This window comes from Hylobates moloch, unplaced genomic scaffold (genome assembly GCF_009828535.3).
Source record: "Hylobates moloch isolate HMO894 unplaced genomic scaffold, HMol_V3 SCAFFOLD_12, whole genome shotgun sequence".
Classification (NCBI taxonomy): domain Eukaryota; kingdom Metazoa; phylum Chordata; class Mammalia; order Primates; family Hylobatidae; genus Hylobates; species Hylobates moloch.
In genome coordinates, this window is record NW_026652287.1 from 1,356,226 (window position 1) to 1,369,140 (window position 12,915).

Here is a 12,915-nt window from a genome sequence, read left to right on the forward strand (position 1 = left end):
GAATGTATGTGATATGGGCAGGAGGCAGGGAAATACTGGCGAGGGCTTCACACTCAAGCCTGGACCCGTTGCCCAAAGTGACAACTATCCCTGTTTTCCCACCTGAATGTTGCCTTTTGGCCTGCTCTGCCCCCTATCCTGTGCCCGTAAGAACCCCAGACTCCAGACTCAGGGGACACACACAGAAGAGCAAGCATCTGAGTGAAGAGAGGAGAGGACGCAGCTGGATGTTGGAGAGGAATTTGGCTGAGGGATGGCCACACTCCAGGGGAAAATTATCTTACTGCTGTATCCCCTTTTCAGCTTCCCTTTCTGCTGAGAGCCACTTCCACAGCTCAATAAAGTCCTCCACATTCACCACCCTTTAATTCGTTCGTGTGACCTGATTCTTGCTGGATGCTGGACAAGAACTCAGGTACCAAGAGGGCAGGGTGTAATGGCTGTCACCCTGACCCTCCACTGAGCTGATTAACACTCAACACTGATTGTAACAGGCTTTCTGGGGCTCCAGGGGTCACAGATACCCGTTCCCGGATGGCAGAGCTGAAAGAGCATTGTAATATGCTTGGAGGCTGCCGTGAGGCCAGCGCAGAGCCTGCTCCCGCCAGAGAGGAGCGTTCCTTTGCTCTGGTTCCCGCACCTGTCCGTTCATGTGGTCCCTCCCGTAAGGGATTGAGTGGTGGCGAGTAAACAAGCCACCCCCTTTGCCAGTCCTGAGAAGGGGTCAAGGAACTCTCCAGTCTCATATGCAGGTTTATATGCACGATTTTTGCATATGCTTTTATATATTTTATATGCCACTTGAAAAATTGAGAGTACTGCCAATATCTTTCCATGCCAATAGGCACACTTTAGGACATCATTTACAACTGTACTTGAATATGTAAAATCACCTCTCCTAACCATCAACGGGACTGAACAGGAACATGGATGCAGAAAGATCGAGTTCAAATGGGAATTCAGCACGTTGTAAAGAAGGCTGTGGGTCACTGGGGAAAAGATGTATGACTTAGTTAATGTGTTGCATCTATAGCGACATGCTCCTCAAACTGAAATAAATTCCAAGTGTGGCAGGTCAGAAGCGTACCAGGGGAAAAAACGTTTGTGACACTGATGACAAACAGCTAACATGATGCAGCATAAGACAAAGAAAGGGCCCTTCCCGGGCCCAGAAGAAACACGGGCCCAGGCTAAGGGAAAGCCAGTTCAAAAGGCAGCAGACAATGCCAAGAAACATTAGCGAAGTGGCCGGGCGCGGTGGCTCAGGCTTGTAATCCCAGCACTTTGAGATGCTGAGGCGGGCGGATCATGAGGTCAAGAGATCGAGACCATCCTGGCCAACATGGCGAAACCCTGTCTCTACTACAAATATAAAAATTAGCGGGGCGTGGTGGCGCCCACCTATAGTCCCAGCTACTTGGGAGGCTGAGGCAGGAGAATCACTTGAACCCGGGAGGCGGAGGTTGCAGTGAGCCGATTGAGCCGAGTAGCACCACTGCATTCCAGCCTGGAGACAGAGCGAGACTCCGTCTCAAAAAAAAGAAACATTAGCAAAGCGACTCAGTATTACTTATCATTAAGTACGTAAGTTACAGCAGATGCTGCTTTCCCACCGAAAGGCTGATGGTAACCAATGCCGACAGGGGCATGAAGAAATAGTTCTCACACCCTATGGGGGCAAATAAAACTGCTACGATCCCTTCAGAGGTCAATTGAGCAGTATCTCAAATTAAAAAAAGAATTCCATGGTGAGGATTTCCGCCATGGGTGCACTCACTGGAGTACACAAGATACAGGACACAGATTGGGTGAAAGCGGCATCATTCACAGACAGACCCGAGACACAGCTCACATTTCCTACAGCAGGGGAGGGGCACACACAGAGGGGGTGATTTACAGGTAAACTACTTACAGTCATTCAGTCAATAAATATCTATCGAGTGCCTGTAACACACCAAACACTACTGTAAGCACTGATAACAGAAGGATCTCTACTGTAAGTGAAAAAAGATGTCAGAAAAATATGTAGGGTATGATCCCCTGTGAGGTTTTACATCTCTACATACATGAATTGAATTGAGTTTTTCCCCTCAAGGATGCACAGGAAACAAACGGAGTAGATGCACACGACCGAGCATCATTCAACCGTAAAAAGGAAAGGGGGTCCAATGCGGCTGCCGCATGGCTGGACCCGGAGGACACCACGCTAGGTGAAGTCAGCCGGGCACAGAAGCACAGATACCACAGAATCCCACTCACACGCGGTCCCCAGGAGTCCCGTTCACAGAGGCTGCAAGCAGGTGGGTGCCAGGGCTGGGGGAGGGGAGAGCGGGGAGTTACTATTTAATGGCTATAGAGTTTTGGTTTTAGAAGACAGACATTCTGGGAATGGTTGGGTGGTAATGGTTGCACAGCGTGAATATACTTAATGCCAGCATAAACTGCACAGTTAAAAAAGGTAAAATGGTAACCTTTATGTTAAAAACTCAAACTGTACAGAAGGGAGAGAATTGAGAGGAATTTTAAAAAGTGCCATTTCCACAGGAATTAAAAAAAAATACACAAGAAGGAAAGGACCTTTCCTCTGTTTTATACCTTTCTCTAGCATTTGAACTTTAAAACTCATATGTATACATCAGTTTTATAAAAAGTAAAGACAGAGAAGTGACCGTCCTTCAGGCACATAAGCTGCACTGTGGCTGTTTTCAGTTAACTTTAAGGTGACAGTAAAATTCCTGCCATGTTACGCCAGGCCTTGTATAAGGGAGTGTCCTCATGCCACTCTGCAGAGCAGGCCGGAGCTAGCCATGGCCCCGACAGACCTGGGGGTGCCATGAGCCTCCTGGTGCCGACGCGCCCTCAGCCACACAGGCTTCCTCACCCAGGGCGTGCGGTGGCCAAACGTGGTCTTGTCTCAAGTCCTCCTGGATTCCGAGAATTTTACAACTACATAGCTGGGTCAAATGTCTCAACATCAGCGAGTAAAGTAGGTGCTAGAATACTTAGCAAAGTCAAGGGTAACCTGTCCCAGAAGTTGTTTTAGGCTAAAAATATTTTCGAGTTTGAATTTTATTTATGGCAATTGCCAATTTAATTACAAGTATTTTTGTTTCAGAAGCAATTAAAGACATTTATCATCATCTGCTACAACCATTACATTTTTGTTGAAATGGCTTGGTAGCTGTAATCTGCATATACACACACATATACGCAGGGAGAGCATCCTAGTGATTTAAACACTCATTTCTATGTTCTATAGATTCAAAAACCAATGCTTGCAAACAGGAGAGGTGAGAGAAGGTACGTATAAAAATAAATAGGACAGATTGAGACCATCTTGGCTAACATGATGAAACCCCGTCTCTACTAAAAATACAAAAAAAATTAGCCGGGCGTGGTGGCGGGCGCCTGTAGTCCCAGCTACTCGGGAGGCTGAGGCAGGAGAATGGCGTGAACCCGGGAGGCGGAGGTTGCGGTGAGCCAAGACTGCGCCACTGCACTCCAGCCTGGGCGGCAGAGTGAGATTCCATCTCAAAAAACAAACAAATAAATAAATAAATAAAATCAAAAAAATAAATAGGACAAAGGCCTAAGCTGTAACATATCTTGTGTTTATAAGGAAATAATTCTGGTTGCTGTGATGCAGAACTACAGCAGATTGGGAAAAACTGGGCTAGTGATAAATTATACTTGTGACTGAGTTTCACTGGAAATTTTATTACAACATACACATACAGTCATGTAATATAACTGGTTAAAGTATTCTTGTGAATGTCTTTCAATTAACCCCTTTACCCACTGCACAAATGATATCAAAACATGATAACCCGTACGCCACCGTAACAGGTCCCTTACTTTCTTAAATTCCCTTCCCTCCTTGCTACATGCATATTTTCATGGCTGTAACCACAGAAGTGGATATATTTTATACTGTGCTTCTCCTGCTTATTACATCAGAAGCATTTTCTGTGTGGCTGCAAGCGTCCTCATGATCATTTTTGTTGTTGTGTATTTCATCCCCTTATTGCTGCAGAGTATCCTTTTTTTTTTTGAGGAGTCTCGCTCTGTCGCCCAGGCTGGAGTACAGTGGCGCAGTCTTAGCTCACTGCAACCTCTGCCTGCCAGGTTCAAGAGATTCTCCTGCCTCAGCCTCCTGAGTAGCTGGCATTATAGGCATGCGCCACCACGCTCGGCTAATTTTTTGTATTTTTAGTAGAGACGAGGTTTCACCATGTTGGCCAGACTGATCTCGAACTCCTGGCCTCAAAATTGATCCACCTGCCTTGGCCTCCCAAAGTGTTCGGATTATAGGCATGAGCCACCACGCCCAGCCAAGAAATCCTATTAAAGCTAAGGAATGACCACAGATCCTTCTGCCATAATTGTCTGAAGTGAGGAGCCAGGAGGCAGTCCTGACTCTGAGAGCTGTGGAAAGGCTGTGAAATGGTGTCCTGGGGGGCTGCTGGGGGTTCCCACCTTCCCTGAAAATGTTCATTTCTGGGACTGGCATGTCAAATGGCTCAGAGGACTGGGCACCACCGACCCGTGGAGCTGAGGCTACAGCGGGTGGCTGGGGCACTCAGGAATCAGGGCAGGAGCCCACGCTATGGCACTCAGGGACTCGACAGGGTCTCACACAAACTCATCTCCTCTGCTCTTCTTATCTAATTCTCCCCTCCTTGCTCATCAGGTATTATTTCTGAGGCCTCCTGCCAGATGTGAGAGGATTTCAGACTGGATTTCAGACTGACTCCCAAAACAAGAAAGCTGATTCAGCCTTCAGCATCATTTGAAAAGTCTGAGCTTAGAATGTTGTTTTCCACAGAAAAATAAGCGAAGTGACTTCAAGCAGAAAATCAGTTTTGAATAATGGCCCTGGACTCTTAGAAATGTCAATATAATTAAAGTGAAGGGCTCATTCTATACTATGGGAAAAAAAGAGCTACAAAAGACATGTGGGGCCACTTGGAGCAATGCGGCTGCAGCCTGCAGAGGAAGTGATGTACCATCAGTGGACAATCTGCATGCAGCGCTGTGTTTCCTAGGGGAAGGCCCTTCATGGGAAATGCAGCTGCAGTATTCAGGGCAGAGCGGTCACCACATCTGCAACGACTCTCAGAGAGGGCGAGCACGCGTGGGTCAACGTGCGCACATATAGATGAGTGAGCATGTGCATGCAATCGCCTGGGGTGCTGGGGGCATCTTACCATTCTTTCCAATTTTTTGAAGGTTTGAAACTTTTCAAAAAGTAAAATTCCCGTAGTTACTACCTTTTTTATTCTTTCCAACTTTTATTTATTTCATCGCCTAGGCAGTGAGCATAGCAGCTAATAGGGAGGTTTTTGATCTTCACCCTCCTCCCTCCCTCCCTCTACCCTCAATGAAGCCCTCGTGTCTGCTGTTCTCTTCTCTGTGTCCATGTGCACTCAATGTTTAGCTCCCACTTATAAGCGAGAACATGTGGTGTCTGATTTTCTGTTCCTGTGTTCATTCATTCTTTTAGAGAGAGATTAGGTTGAGAAAGATTTTATAAAATGATTTTTAAGTGCTCTTGAAATAACATAAAACCACAACTTTTTAGCTATTGTCTAATTGTAGATGTAAACCCATTCTAATATTATCGTTCAAATGTTAAGTCAGCTTTTAATTCACCTACAATTATAGAACTAGCTACTAAAATGCCCAGTTTTGCCATAGTTTATTGCTACAAAGACAATCCTCCTTTAATCCTCAAAGGATGTGTCCTACTCTATTATTTTTCTTACTTTAAAAGAGTTATGGCTCCAAAATGCACCTAAACTCTCCAAAGAATTTCTGGATATTCTTGTAGTTTAAATACAAAATAAAATTCAGAGATAGAACTACTATAAGGAATCTAAAATTAAACTTAAAAGATTCTAAATTGATGTGACAAAAAAAAAGCCGAGTTTTTGCTGAATATGATTAATTGCTGTACTGTTGCTGCTGAAGGCATCAGTATTTCCTGAAGGCCTCTGGTCTCGGACGTCGATGTGAGCAATCCCCTTGGCACAGGAGCCCGTGTCTACTGAAGGCCTCTGGCCTCGGATGCCCATGTGAGCAATCCCCTTGGCACATGGGGAGAGCTCCGTGTCTACTGGAAGGCCTCTGGTCTCGGATGCCCATGTGAGCAATCCCCTTGGCACAGGAGCCCGTGTCTACTGAAGGCCTCTGGTCTCGGACGCCCATGTGAGCAATCCCCTTGGCACAGGAGCCCGTGTCTACTGAAGGCCTCTGGTCTCGGATGCCCATGTGAGCAATCCCCTTGGCACAGGAGCCCGTGTCTACTGAAGGCCTCTGGTCTCAGATGCCCACGTGAGCAATCCCCTTGGCACAGGAGCCCGTGTCTACTGAAGGCCTCTGGTCTCGGATGCCCACGTGAGCAATCCCCTTGGCACAGGAGCCCGTGTCTACTGAAGGCCTCTGGTCCGAGGCACTGTTCTGAGCACCCCCAGTTGGCAAGGAGACTTGTAAGGCAGCCACGTGATGACTCCCATGTAAGGGCATATTCCTGCTCACACCACTGAGGAAGGAGCCACATATTCCCGGAGTCTGTTCTCTTAACTCCCCCTTCCTTTTTCTCTTTAATTCAAGTGCTGACATTGATACAGACCGTGGCAAAAGGATTTCTGCCCTACGTGTGAGCGCAATACTGGTGCTGCTGCGGAGGCGGGGCTACAGTGAAGCGTGTCCACCACATTTCCCCAGCAGGACCCATGGGAGGCATTCCCTAAGCCCTCCTGCCAGCCCCATAAGGGCAGCTGTGAAGCAGAGGCTCCCCTGAAATCGCAGGCAGTATTTGCTGTTGACATGAATGTGCACTTACGGGGGAAACTGTTGTCAAATTCTTAGATTCACAGCTATAAAGTAAAAGTCGGTCAACCCACGTAGGAAGGAAGAGCTGGGAGCTCATATCCCTCACTCATGCCAGAGACTAGGGCAGCTGGAGGGAGACACATCCTCCCTGCTTCTATGTACCATGCAGCCCCGCAAATACCAATGTGGGATTTTACTATACCTCGACGCTGAAAGGACTCTCCTCAATTTTCCCAGCTTCTGCTTCCGGTAGAGGATTTTTGAGGGTCTGTAAAAATAACGCCGCTTTCCTTTTACGTTCTGCTTGAAGCTGTTTCTCTTTTGACTCCTTAGACGCCTGGGCCAGCTTTTCCCGGGCAGCAGCCGCAAGGCGATCTTCCAGCTTTTGCTTTGCTTAAGGAATAAACAAAGAAAAAAGAGAAGTTTAGAGCAAACAGTATTTTATCTGACCTTAATCTTCACAGGTTGCGAAAGTGTCATACGATGCAGTTAGTTAAAGTTTCTGAATAGGTACATACATTGGACAAATCAAATTTTGAGAGAATTAGTTTATAACGTGCCCTTTTTTGGACATTTTACTTTCAGAGTTAGAAGGTTGATGAGACTCTATACTAACGAAAGCTGGAATAATGAAAACCTCAGAATGGCTCTCAGCATATATCCAAAATATTCACACCAGGCAATGAATACTCTATGAGAAGTGTTTTATTCCAAATGATCCGACAGTTGGTTAGTTTACACACAGGAAGGACAGATTCAGATGTACAGGCATGAGTACAAGTTTGCTTAGGGAGAACACCACAGCACAATGGAAGTTCTTGATGGTGGATTGTGGTTGAAAATGGCCTTTTTTTTTTTTTTTTTTTTTTGAGACGGAGTTTTGCTCTTCTTGCCCAGGCTGGAGTGCAATGGTGTGATCTCAGCTCATTGCAACCTCTGCCTCCCGGGTTCAAGCAATTCTCCTGTCTCAGCCTCCCAAGTAGCTGGGATTACAGGAGTGTGCCACCATGCCCGGCTAATTTTGTTTTTTCAGTAAAGATGGGGTCTCACCATGTTGGCCAGGCTGGTTTCTAACTTCTGACCTCAGGTGATCCACCCACCTCAGCCTCCCAAAGTGCTGGGATTACAGGCATGAGCCACCGTGCCTGGTCTGAAAATTGGCCTCTTTTAAATGTTGCTTGATCTGAATGTGTGTATACAGGAAAAGCAATTTAAGAAAATCAGTTAGAATAGATAACAACCACAATGCAGCAACCATTATTTGACTGCTTTAATGCAGAATAGAATTTATTTTGAAGTCAGGATGGGAAGTCTATATGCTGTCCCCATGCTGCCAGCAGTGTTGGGGTGGGTGTGGTGGCCACGCTGTGGCCCGTGAAGATGAGCCGCAGCCGGAAAACCAGCTGGGTACACATCACCTTCAAGGGCCCAATGGTTCTGTGGGGAGGCAGCCTCACAAGAGGGCATCTCCTAGTTTGGTTCCTGAGCTGGGAAGACAGGCTGAGCCTTTTACCCTAGGGCTGCCGGCCAAGCGCAAAGTGAGCTTCCATTAATGCATTCCACTGTGGCGCATTAGGGCTAAGATGGCCAACTTAGTTGCTTCGAAAACAAACTGCCAACGGCACTGAATTTGAGGCTCAGTGAAGAGCAGAGCTCATTCCTCTAACAGAGAACGTTTCAAAACCTCAGACGTGTTACACAACTCCCAAATGGGTCTGATTTCCAAAGACTTCAGATTCTAGTTGGCAGCCTCGAGATTTTTTGGCTTAGCAGATAAATCTTATATTTATGTATTTCCTTTCTTTCAAGAAGTTTAAAAGCTATCAACAAACCTTGCTTTGCTTCTAGCTCCTCCTGGGTAAGTTGAGGCTTCTTCTCCTCAACAACTACACAGGGTGGGGCAGCTGCTGGGTTAGTGTTTGCAGCACTACTAGAACTTTCTTGGCCTTCTTGGCTTTCTTCATCATCATCACTGTCATCATCTAGCTTAACACGATTTTTTTCCAGGGGAAGCAGATCATTTTCTTTGGCCTTGATTGCAAAGCTTATTGGAGCAAAGGAAGCTATTGAGGAAAGGTGAGAATTATGATACATGTTACAGAGTGGAAATCTTTGCAGGCCCTGCTACCCACCTGAGCATCGGCTGCTGGGAAGGGGATGACTAGCATGGAGCCACATCATATGCAGGGTCTACGGTGGGGTACGCCATGCCGTCAGAGCAGACCTGTGCAGATGTGCACTGCATGGTGTGGGGCTGGGGCGAGCCCCTGAACCATACTGTGAGAACCACACTGACTGGGGACTGCATGGCAAGGGCACACTCGCTAATGCCAGGGCAGTCACCTGCAATTTTAAATGGCCAATTCTTGTCATTTTTCTTTTTTCTTTTCTTTTTGAGATGGAGTCTCGCTCTGTCACCCAGGCTGGAGTGCAGTGGCACAATCTCGGCTCACTGCAACCTCTGCCTCCCGGGTTCAAGCGATTCTCCTGCCTCAGCCTCCTGAGTAGCTGGGAGTACAGGTGCCCGCCACCATGCCTGGCTAAATTTTTCTATTTTTAGTAGAGATGGGGTTTCACCATGTTAGCCAGGATGGTCTTGATCTCCTGACCTCGTGATCCGCCTGCCTTGGCCTCCCAAAGTGCTGGGATTATAGACGTGAGCCACTGTGCCCGGCCTCATTTTTCTTTAAAAAAAAAAAAAAAAAAGTTCACGGCTCAGCATATATGTAGATTTGCTTCAGGAGGCATATGATGTGACTCCACTATAAACAGGTCTCTTTCAAAAATTCCCCATGATATAAAATAGCCTTTTCTTACAAAGTAAAAATTACAGAATCCATGCCTTTATTCAGCCAACATTTTTACCTACTTTGTGACAGGCATTATGTTAGACCATTTTCCACACCTGTAAGAAAATGTCAAACCCAGCGTGACAAAAGTCAGAAGCAATCCCTCCGAGAATATCCAGAAGGCTTAAATTCAAGGGAAATAAGGAGGCCCTGAAGAAAAAATCATCTTTCCCGCCCACCACTCAATAAACACAGAGTCCCTTTCTCTTTCAGATGCTGATAAATGGCTCTTGACAAGAACTAACTGGTTGCAATAAGATACAGTATTTTAAAAAATCATCAGTTGTTATTTATGAATATTCAAGTCACCCACAATGAAGGGGATGCTAAGTGCACCGCAAACCAGGTGACTGAGAGGGAAGTGGGTTCTGGGTAAATAAGGCAGCTTCTGGAAGGGCTGCAACTTATGTTTGTGACGCCACCTCTGCAGCACAGGGTGGGCTACCTGGCTGGCCCCTGGAGGAGGTCCTCCCGCTTTAGCATTTTACGGCTCCAAACCCACGTGTGATGTGAAGTAGACAGTTAAGCATGTGATAGCCCAGACCCTCTGAAATATAACCACTTTTCATCAACGACTGCCTCAAGGGACAGGGCACACACAAAGATACTGATACCGGGAGAGCAGTATTTTATAACATCAAAATAAAAAGGAGCAGGGCCGGCAGCTGAAGCCAGATGATGAGCATGCGTGTGGGCCGTGAGCGGTCATTATGTGATATTCTGGTTTCGTACGTTTGAGATTTTCCATAAGAAAAAAAAATTGGCCGGGTGCAGCGGCTCATGCCTGTAATCCCAGTACTTTGGTAGGCCAAGGCGGGTGGATCACAAGGTCAGGAGTTCGAGACCAGCAGGGCCAACATGGTGAAACCCTGTCTCTACTAAAAATATACAAATTAGCTGGATGTGGTGGCGGGTGCCTGTAATCCCAGCTACTTGGGAGGCTGAGACAGGAGAATCACTTGAACCCGGAAGGCAGAGGTTACAGCGGGCTGAGATCACGCCACTGCACTACTCCAGCCTGGGCGACAGTGTGAGATTCTGTCTCAAAAAATAAAAAACAAAACAAAACAAACAAGGGGCTAGACTAAAATATATCACAAAATGATTTAATAACAATTATTTCCAAACCATCTCCCCAAATTAGAAAAATATGCAATCAACAAATAAGAGTATTAAGATGAAAGCTTCTGGAACACTTTCTAGCAATGCTTATTTCATTTTACATTTTATTTTCTGAGACAAGATTTCACTGTGTTGCCCAGGCTGCAGTGCCGTGGTGCAATCACAGCTTATTGCACCCTTGACTTCCTGGCCTCAAGCAATCCTCATGCCTGAGCCTCCTGAAGTGCTGGGATGACAAGCATGAGCCACCATGCCCAGCCTCAAGTAGACCTTTTTTTTTTTTTTTGAGACGGAGTCTCGCTCTGTCGCCCAGGCTGAAGTGCAAAGGCGCGATCTCAGCTCACTGCAACCTCTGCCTCCCAGGTTCAAGCGGTTCTCCTGCCTCAGCCTCGAGTAGCTGGGATTACAGTCGCTCGCCACCATGCCCAGCTAATTTTTTGTTTTAGTAGAGATGGGTTTCACCATGTTGGCCAGGCTGGTCTCGAACTCCTGACCTCAGGTGATCCACCTTGTCCAGCCTCTCAAGCAGACATTTTAAAGCTAGTATCTATGCACACCAAACACAAAGTCAAAACCACAGCTACTCACACTAAGAGCTGCCTATGGCAAACAGCCCACAGGCCTCCCTTACTCAGCCTTTACAGCTCCACAGGATGGACACGGAGAGGCTTCCCATTCTACAGATGGAAAAACCGAGTCTGAAAAGATTAAGTTTTTCAAGGTGCCTCAGGTCAGTGCAGGGAATCAGGAATTACTTCCTTATGTGGAATTTTTCAATCACAAAATTGTTGCTTCTGCCTAGAATCTTCCTTGCAGATCACGTCATAGCACATGGAAAGCATGTCCGACAGCTTCAGTGAGTGGTCTCACGCTGCATTCAGAATAAACCAGTTCCTTCCCAAGGCTGCCACATCCCTGCGTGACCGGGGCCACTGCTCCACGTTTGCACTGCCCCTCACCTCTGCCTGAGAGCTGCCTGCTCTTCTCCTGTCCCTTTCACATTCTTCAAGGATCGGCCCCCACGATGCCTCCTCAGACAGGCCCTGCCCAACCTCTTTCCTGCACACCATTCACTATGATTTGCATTCAGGCACTGATGGTCCACTATCTCCTAGGCGGTGGAGGACGGGACCACGCGGGGACAGATGCACGGCCGACATGGCATCGGGCACCCCTGAGTGAACCCGCCATCTTCCATAGCAAATAGGTTTCTGTTTTTTAGCTAGCAACTCTTATTGCTAACTTCTAACTTTAAAAGTAATATATATTCTCTGTGGGAAATTTCGAAAACACATGAGCAAAAAGATCAACTGCAATTCCAATATGGAAAAAAATCACCTGAACATAATCAGTGGATTCCCAGGCAGAAGTGTACAATGGCACACGTGTGTAAAATGGGGGCACAGCTCCTTGTTTCATAACCTATTTTCACTTTGAGACGGAGTTTCGCTCTTTCACCCAGGCTGGAGTGCAGTGGCGCAATCTAGGCTCACTGAAACCTCCACCTTCCAGTTTCAAGCGATTCTCCTGCCTCAGCCTCCCGATTAGTTGGGATTACAGGTGCCCACCATCACATCTGGCTGATTTTTGTATTTTTAGTAGAGACAGGGTTTCACCATGTTGACCAGGCTGGTCTCGAAATCCTGACTTCATGATCTGCCTCCCTCGGCCTCCCAAAGTCCTGGGATTACAGGCGTCAACCACCGCGTCTGGCCCCGGCAACTCCTTTCTTTACTGTGTAGACAGGTTTCCGTGTCAACACAGACACTTAAACAGATAGCAATATGTAGTATGGACATGCCAATCCACAATTTCCCATAACTGTTTCAAATTTTTTTTTTTTTTAATTTAAAAAAACAAACATGCCCTACAACGAACATCCATGTATAGACATCTTGGTAAAACACGTTTCTAGGAGTAGAAGGTCATTTTCATTTAAAACTCAGTCCATATTACTAGGTTCTATCAACTTACACTCAAAAACAGTATTCCCACTGCCCACAGCCTCTCTATCATTGTTACTTTTTAAAAACTTTATCAATTTGAGAGGCAAAAAATAAAAACTTGTTAATGAGGATACATTGAAAAAATATATTTACTGGCCATCGAT

At 46.4% G+C, this 12,915-nt stretch overlaps 1 protein-coding gene across 5 annotated transcripts in view; it reads right to left on the minus strand.

Annotated features, from left to right (window-relative positions):
• The window catches only part of SFSWAP (splicing factor SWAP), an 87,240-nt gene that overhangs the window by 27,105 nt on the left and 47,220 nt on the right, over positions 1–12,915 (minus strand). For 4 of the 5 annotated variants that reach the window (XM_032168255.2, XM_032168254.2, XM_032168257.2 and 1 more), the window contains exons 12-13: positions 8,667–8,897; positions 7,037–7,227 (exon numbers count right to left, since the gene is read on the minus strand). In XM_032168255.2, the coding sequence (XP_032024146.1) occupies positions 7,037–7,227; positions 8,667–8,897 (422 nt within the window). The remainder of the gene's footprint in view (positions 1–7,036; positions 7,228–8,666; positions 8,898–12,915) is intronic. The other variant, XM_032168256.2, reaches the window with a different exon arrangement.